This window comes from Acanthisitta chloris, unplaced genomic scaffold (assembly GCF_000695815.1).
Source record: "Acanthisitta chloris isolate BGI_N310 unplaced genomic scaffold, ASM69581v1 scaffold29961, whole genome shotgun sequence".
Taxonomy (NCBI): domain Eukaryota; kingdom Metazoa; phylum Chordata; class Aves; order Passeriformes; family Acanthisittidae; genus Acanthisitta; species Acanthisitta chloris.
The window spans coordinates 27,037-35,308 of NW_008654887.1; the positions used below are offsets into that span (position 1 = coordinate 27,037).

At 48.6% G+C, this 8,272-nt stretch overlaps 2 protein-coding genes across 2 annotated transcripts in view; one reads left to right on the forward strand and one right to left on the reverse strand.

Moving 5' to 3' along the window:
- Positions 1-4,407, forward strand: part of RBM39 (RNA binding motif protein 39) — a 28,698-nt gene extending 24,291 nt beyond the window's left edge. Inside the window, exons 12-16 of the mRNA XM_009083710.1 lie at positions 504-536; positions 1,557-1,632; positions 1,771-1,876; positions 3,239-3,317; positions 3,404-4,407. Of these exons, the coding sequence (XP_009081958.1) occupies positions 504-536; positions 1,557-1,632; positions 1,771-1,876; positions 3,239-3,317; positions 3,404-3,504 (395 nt within the window). The 3' untranslated portion in view covers positions 3,505-4,407. The remainder of the gene's footprint in view (positions 1-503; positions 537-1,556; positions 1,633-1,770; positions 1,877-3,238; positions 3,318-3,403) is intronic.
- Positions 4,408-5,704: 1,297 nt separating this feature from the next.
- ROMO1 (reactive oxygen species modulator 1) lies at positions 5,705-8,115 on the reverse strand. The gene is made up of 2 exons (XM_009083711.1): positions 7,983-8,115; positions 5,705-5,885 (listed from the first exon to the last, which is right to left on the reverse strand). The coding sequence occupies exons 1-2, from the start codon at positions 8,111-8,113 to the stop codon at positions 5,777-5,779; spliced, it is 240 nt and encodes a 79-aa protein (XP_009081959.1). The 5' UTR covers positions 8,114-8,115; the 3' UTR covers positions 5,705-5,776.
- Positions 8,116-8,272: the final 157 nt, after the last annotated feature.

The window sequence follows — 8,272 nt, forward strand, 5'->3', positions numbered from 1 at the left end:
AAAGCTACTTGTGTCATTATGACATCTGTATGAAAAGAGGTGAAATACCACCTTCCTTTACTTGAAATCAGTTTTGATAACTGCCTTCAGAATGCCAGTTGGGACAACTGTGCTGAACAGCTTTCTGTTAGTTAAGGTGTCAAACCTCCAGTGCCTGCCAGAACTGCTGTAATCATTTTCTCATGGAACAGAACATGAAGAGCTGAAGCACAGCAGAGGCAAAGGGGGAATACTTTGTTGGGTTATGGTTAGGTCTGTCCTTTTAAGGTATTGTTTCTCTTTGAAATACGCTCTGTGGTCATGGGATCTCTGTCAAGTGCAGAATATTCCAGGTGAAAACCTGATATTAGTGAAACCACTCAGCTAGAGAGGTACAGAGAGTGGGTTGAGGTACTTGAACATGCTGTTAATCACACAAATACAAGCTAAACAGCCTGGATGGCAGGTGATGGTACAGTGATGCCAGCAAACATACTAATTAACTTCCCTATCTTTTTCTTTAGATTTGCAAACAAGACTCTCTCAGCAGAATGAAGGTAAAGTAGCTTTTGATATGACTTGTAATTAGCAGGCTTTGTTGCAGATTTAAGTGTAATGCTTCTGGCACAGAGCTTGCCCACACCGAGAAGTTGCATTCCATTAATGTCTGTAGGAAATCACACTGTGATGGAGTTTTGGACTGGAGATTGTGTGTTGGTAACATTTCCCAGCCATGTGCTAGCCCTGAGGCATGTGTGGGGCAGTGTCTATGGGTTTAGGCCTGGCTGGGTGGGGGTGTTCTCCCTGCCTGGGGTCTCTGCCCCTGAGCTGTTTGTGATTTTGGTGCTGCAGGAGGGAGGAGGGGTGGTTATTCCAGCTCCAGTGGCAGGAGCCTGCAGCCTGTGGGACAGTCAACACCATGGACTTGGATATGAGCAGCAGTAAATGACAAGTAGTAATTTCCTAGTTGCAGGGAGGAGTATAGATCTGTCCTGCAGTTAAAATATTCATCATTCGAGTTGTCAAATGGTTCCTATGATTTACATTTTCAGGGGACAGAAGTGCAGATAACGCTGTTGAAGGATAATTCAATGTGCTTAAAACATGAGAATTCCTCAAGGTGTCTGTCCCTTGCTGTGCTGTCAGCTGGGGTGGACTGCTCTGTCCTGAGCTGCTGCTGGGCCTCCTTAAGCAGAGCATCAAAGGCAGTGCTGGCAGACAGCTCAGGCAGACACTGTAGGTTCAGGTCAAGATGCATGTGTCTGCCTTTGAATGTGTAAATTGAAAATCTGAAAAAATCAGTGTACATGGTTATCTTTTCACTTCTCAGCTTCAGCTGGGGTTCATCTGTGCTGGTTTTGGTATTGCTGGGTTTAAGTGTGTCTGTTGTAGATGATGTCTAGCCTTGAGTTTTGCCTTCCTGCCTTCAATTTGTATTACTGAATTTCTGTATCAATGTCTGTTCTGTTGCTGTTATTGCTGAGTGCTGGGATTTTAAAGGCTAGAAGATACTTGTTTAAATTAGAACCATGCAGAGCGGGTTCTTGGGTATCTTACTGTTTTTTCCATTCCAACAGTTCTGGCTGCAGCTGCTTCTGTACAGCCACTTGCAACACAGTGCTTCCAGCTTTCCAACATGTTTAATCCTCAGACGTAAGTGGTTTACCATTATTTGGCATTTGTGATGATGTTAACATGTGAGAAAGGAATCAGAATGCTGCAAGTAGTTGTTTGATTAATTTCAGGGTGGATTTCATCCCAGTGATCTCTGTTTTTCCTTCCCCCCTGCAGTGAAGAAGAAGCTGGCTGGGACACAGAAATTAAAGATGATGTGATTGAGGAATGTAACAAACATGGAGGAGTTATCCACATCTATGTAGACAAAAACTCAGCTCAGGTAGGCTGGTTCTGGGGACACTGTGCAGGTGCGAGGAGTTCTGTTGCTGTGCAGTGTCTAGAAGGAGCATTGCAAACACTTCTTTTTTCCTAAATGGAACCTGAATTTCTTGGGTTCACTTTGCAGTTTGTGCACAGAGCAGGTGTTCCCTCCTGTGTTTGACTGATGTGGGTATGAGCAGTTTGCTGGTTCTGCTTCTGTGGATTTACCCAGCTGAAGTTCCTCTGGAAATAGAGGCTGAAGAGCAGTGACCACTTCAGTTCAGGCATTTGGCTTTTGCCTTAAGCTGTCCATTTCCCATAACTCAAGGACTTCAAGTTTCCTCTTTCTAGAGAGCACAGGCTTCAGAGCAAAGGGCCCTCACCCCCCAGACTTGAGGTGTGCAGGTGAATGTGTCCCTCAGCCTGTGCTTGGGAGCAGCTGTGGTCACTGCTCTTGCTGAAGCTTTGCAGTGTGAGCGGTGTCGGGCCTGGAGTTAGAAGAAACAGAGAGGCTGCAGCTGCCAACTGAATTGCAGGTTGTATACCTGCATCTTAAACAGGGGAACGTAGTTTTCTTCTGTCTTACAGTTTCATAGTATGTTAGGGGGTTGGAATGGACCTCAGAGACCATCCAGCTCCAACCCCTGCCCTGGGCAGGGACACCTCCCACCAGAGCAGGTTGCTCAAGGCTTTAGCCAACCTGGCTGTGAACACTGCCAGGGCTGGGGCAGCCACAGCCTCCCTGGGCAACCTGGGACAGTGTCTCACCACCCTCACACCAAAAACTTCTGCCTGAGATCTAATCTTAATTTTCCTCTTTCAATTTATTCCCATTACTCCTTGTCCTGTCCCTGCAGTTCCTAGCACAGAGTCCCTCTGCAGCTTCCCTGGAGCCCCTTCAGCTCCTGGCAGGTTGCTCTGAGGTCTCCACACAACCTTCTCTTCTCCAGGCTGAACAGTCCCAACTCTCTCAGCCTGTGTTTGTATGGAAGGTGCTCCAGTGCTCTTCACTGTGTTTACACAGTCTCCAGACTGTTTACCTCTTCCCTGTATTTCAGCTCTTAGAATATAAACTGTGGAAGGTCTGTAAAGAGATTTGACCTTCTCCAACTCCTTTTATACAGAGTTCACAGCCCAAACTGCAGTTCAGTTTTCAGGTGGTCTCACAGTTAGGTAATTTCTCGCCGTCCGGCGCTGGATGTGTCATGCTGTGGTGAGGGTGCAGCCCACGCTGCTGGTGCTGTGCTCAGCTGGGACTGCTGTGCCCTGGTGATGCACTTGGTGCTCACAGACCATCACTGTCTGTGCGCAGCTGCCACAGAAACCTCTTGTCACCTGAAAGCCTTTCTGACCCCTGACTGCTGCACGTTGTGCCTTGCAGGGCAATGTGTACGTGAAGTGTCCCTCGATCGCCGCGGCCATCGCGGCCGTCAATGCGCTGCACGGGAGGTGGTTTGCAGGTGAGTGCTCCTGCACACCTACACTTAGTCATCCCTTGCAGAAATGACCAGATACTGACTTGTGGCCTCTTTCTTTCCATGCTCAGGTAAAATGATTACAGCAGCCTATGTACCTCTTCCAACGTACCACAGCCTTTTCCCAGACTCCATGACTGCAACTCAGCTACTGGTTCCCGTTCGACGATGAAGATTAATTTAGTCAGTTTTGTACATAGGTATTTTTTGGAGGAAGATTGAGTTATCTTTTATTTAGATAAAACTAAAGGAAAGGATTTAATGTCATTTTGTGTACACTTCCTGCTACCTTTAAAAATAAAATGAAGTAAGCAGAAATGCAGTGTGTTCATTCTCCCTAACTAGCATTTCCACTGTATACAAAGCTGTTGACTTCTTGTTCTGCCTTGTAATTCTTGTACATTGACTAAGTTGATCTGTAGGAACTGAGAAGTAGCTCATAGATAACAAGTTCTCTGTAAAAGGCAGATGGGACATAATGAAATTTTTAATGTTTCACGAGCCTTTCTTTTAATGCAGCAAAGACATTTTACATTTCACTAAATGTAGGTGACTGCTCAAGGGGAATATCAGATAGACTGGATGGAGGGACATATTTAGTGTTTTGTATAAATGGAGAATCCAAAAGGCTACTGGAAGCTGACCCTGGACAGCTGCTCAGCTCGTTTTGTGCTGAATACTTTGTAAGAATAGAAGGATTGAAGGGTTTTATTTCTTGATGGTAACTTTTGATTAATGTATCTGTAAAAGTTTCTTTGTAAATACTGTGAGGTGTGTCTAAGTTTCCAAACAAAACGATCTCTGCATTTCCAGATGAGTTTCTGTGTGTGCAGTGGGGCAGAGCTGAAGGACTTCAGCCAAGTCTGAAGATGGGTAGGAAATACAGAAACGTGTTTTGTTCTGGTTGCATATAATCTTTGCTCTTTTTAAGCTCTGTGAGCTCTGAAATATATTTTTGGGTTACTTCAGTGTGTTTGACAAGACAGCTTGATATTTCTATCAAACAAAGACTTTCATATTGCAACAATCTTTGTAAGAACCACTCAAATAAAATTCTCTTAAAAAGGCCTTCATGCAGCTTTATTGTTCTGCTCTCCCAATGTGACTTAAGCAACGGGTGCTGAGGCCTGGAGATGAGTGCTGGGTGTTGTGTCAGGGCAGATGTCTGGAATACCACTGCATGGGGTACCAGGGATACCACATGCAGAAACTGGTTCTTGCTGTTCCAGCCCTCTGTGCCCTGCAGCCCAGGTTGGTGAGCACCTGGGGCAGCTCCTGCCTGCTGCAAGTTCAGGCAGAGATCACTCTGTCCTAAGGGGTTGGGTCCTGTGCATGGAGGAATCAGTTTCATTTGGCTTTCAGTCTGGTTTCTGGAGGGAGCTTTGCCCATCCTGCCTGGCCATTTCCACCCCTAGAAGCTGTTTGTGCAAGGTGGAGAGTGCAGGGAGAGAACGTTCCTCGTGGGTGGGTGGAGGTGGGGCAGGCAGTGATGGTGTTCCCACAGCACTGTGGGCACGACCTGCTCTCTCCAGCTGCTGGAGGTGGTGTGGCTGTGCTGCAGCAGGGCAAGGGACTGCTGTCAGCAATACAGGAACTGGGAGCAGGTGACTGGAGGCAGCACAAAGGGGTGGAGGGTCTTGGGAGTATGTGGCACAGCTGAAGACAGACAAGCTAGGTGTGCTTGAGCTTAGTTCTTTAGCTGCCAGTATTAATTCCCCCAGTGCAGGCTGGAATAAAACTGGAGCTGCTGTGCTTGGCTGAGCCCCATGGCAGCAGGCTGAGAACAGGCACTTAGTGTTCTGTGCCTTGAAAACTGGGGAAAAGGCACTTGCAGCAGGTCAGGGCTGTACAGGTGCCGGTTTAGGTTGTCCTGCTGCTTACCTGTCCTAGAGGAGGAGCAGCTTTGGCTCAATGGGAGACAGCAGTATCAACAACCCTTCCCTAGGTTAGGAACAGGCTCTTGGTGGGATCACAACTCCTACAGGACCTGCATCAGTCCTGGGGGTCCCTTTTTCTCTGAGGGTATCTGCCCTGTGTCATCTGGAACTCAGAAATGGGACCAGGCTCAACCCACCTATTTTTGCAAGAGGAGAGAAATCTGATCATGAATCTGGGTCAGTAACCTTCCTGGACTCAGGAATGCATTAACAGAATGGGGCAGCACCACATCCACATGGGCAATGTGAGCTGCTCAAGTGCCAAAGGGAGAAACCTGTGCGCTGTTCTGAAACAGGAGCTTTAATGTAGTACAAAGGATCATTAATTCTCATTGTCTTGGGAGTGAGAGAGAGGAGGGAAGTAGAAATTTGGTAAAAAACGTGTTTACAATCAGCAGAGCATGGAGGCTTCACTCTTTGATGAAGAGCTCTCACTTCCAGGTATCTAAAGACTTTATTCTGGTACAGAGAAGGGTGGCCAGGCAGGGGGGCAGTCCCAGCTCCAGGTCAGCAGCGTATTCCCATCCCAATGGCCATGAATGTCCCAAAGGTCCCACCGCTCTGCATCATTGTTTTGCCAACTCCACCCATCAGCTCTCGTCCTCTCATGCCAATCCTGGGACAAAGAAAACCACAGGAATTACATCAAAGCTGAAACCTGGCAGAACAGAACACTCAGAAAACATATGAGACAGCAGCTCGTGGCTGTGAACACTCCTTCAGTCTAAACCTGTGCAGTGGTCCCTCTCCTGCCTGCCCAGGCAATGGATGTGCTGCTCTGTGCTTGGGCTGCTGCAGGGGCTCCTGGAGACCCCCCCCAATGGCCCAGGGACATTTTTTCCTGCAGTGGAACCCTCTGGGCCATACCAACTAACAGGAACAGCTTTACCTCTTAGTATTTTACCTCTTGGTCTTCACCACCCTTAATATGGGGGGGAAAAAATCCCACTGTCCAAGTATTTGACTTGCCAGAGCACAAGGAGAGGTATCTCAGCTGTGGTACTGCCACCCTGAATGGATGCAGTGGCTGTTTTTAATAGCACCAACTTAAAACTAACTTCCAATTTACTACCGACTCTCTAATATGTGAGAAACCTGAAAGGCCTAGAAGTGTCCAGAGGTGTTTCTGTTCTGCAGTTCTTGCTTACCTGAGGTCAGACTGAAACAAAAAGAACCGCCTCAGCAAGCTCTTGTGATATTTGGCTTTTAAGCACTGCAGTGGCTGTAGAGCCTAAGGAATTTCATGCACTTGATTATTAAAACAAGACACTTTCCCTCAGAAATGGCACTGCAGAAATACCATAGCTATGTCAGTCAAGCAGGACAGAACCACTGTCACTGCTGCTTCTAAACCCGCTAAATCTTTATCTTCTGCCAGTATTGTACCACTGACAAACACCCTCTGGGAACTCAGAGAGCTCAGGAACTTCACCAGATTAGACTTTTTCTCCATTTTGGCTCACTACCAAACCACTGTGTGTGTTTAATCACAGGTAAAAACCCTCAGGCACAGAGTTCTGCAAAGTATGAAAGAGCTGAACCCAGTGATTCCTTTTCACGGGCACTGTGCAAAGCCAGTCAAGTGAACAGTGCCAGGGCTGAACCTGAGCAGCGAGCACAGTTTGCTTTCGTGCTGGTGAGCCCCAGGGGAAGGTGGAATATTGTCCCTCTCTGCTGCAGAGTGGGACTGTGCCAGTGCCACCCACAGCTCTGCCCACACTCCTACAGTTCAGGGTCAGTTTGGTAACTGCCTCCCTGCAGGGGATGGGACACAAAGCTGCCATGACCCAGAGCTTGCAGAGCACCTCAGGAAGCTTTAGGGCCAAGAGAGCTGCACATGGATCTGCACAGACTATCACAGAGTCATCAAGTTTGGAAGAGACCTCTAAGATCATCAAGTCCAACCATTAACCTGTCACTGCTATAATCCCTAAACCCCAAACCATATCCTCCAGCACCAGATCCAGACACCTCTTAAACACCTCTAGGGACTGTGACTCCACCACCTCCCTGGGCAATTCTCTATGCCTGAACACCCTGACAGTGAAAACATTACTCCTACAATCTCCTCTGACTGCCCTGTCTCAGCTCAAGGCCATTCCCCCGTCCTCTCCCTGCAGCCAGGGCAGGACAGCCACCCCCCACCTCTCTCCAGCCCTGTCAGGGAGTTGCAGAGAGCCATGAGGTCACCCCTGAGCCTCTTCTCCAGGCTAACCAACCCTAACTCCCTCAGCCCTCCCTCATACAACATGTGTTCTAGATCAGAATTCATCCAGCTCCTCCTGCAGTTGATTCTGCACAGCCTCAGGTTCCCAGCCAACCTCCCTTAGAACACTGACAGAAAGTGCAGGTTTAGGGAGTTTAGAATCAGCAGTGACAGTGGTTCGGTCCTACTTGACTGACACAGCCATGGTACTTCTGCTGTGACAGTTTTGAGAGAAAATCTCATGTTTTAAGAATCAAAGGTGTGTGAAATTGCAAACTCTTAGCACAGAGGTGACCCAGAGGTGATCCTGAGGTAACCCCACAGCTGAGGCCATGCCAGCACCTGACCCACTAGTCTGAGCCCAGGGCTGACTGCAGTGCAGCTGATGTGGAGTCGAAGTGCCACCCTCAGGATGGCACAGGACCAGACCTGTGCCTCCCCCTCCCACTCCCCCAGCAGGACCTGCGGCCCTGCCACCCATCCCTGGGAGCTGTGTCCTTGGCATACCTGAGGCAGGAAAACGTGCCGAACAGAGCTCCTGCAGCCATGCCCACGGCAAAGCCCATCACGAAACCCATCTTTATCCTGTCAAAGCAGCTAGGCTGCGATTGCCCATAGGGGCCCACGGTCACAGGCATCTGGAAGGGAAAGGACAAACCCACAAGGATTTACTGCTCTGTCTCACAGCCTTCTATAACGGCACCGAGCCGGAGAGCCGGCCCGGAGTGTGTGTGCAGGGCCGGAGGCTGTGCTGCCTTCCCGGCTTGCTTCCTTGCCTGCCGCGTAGGAAGGACAGG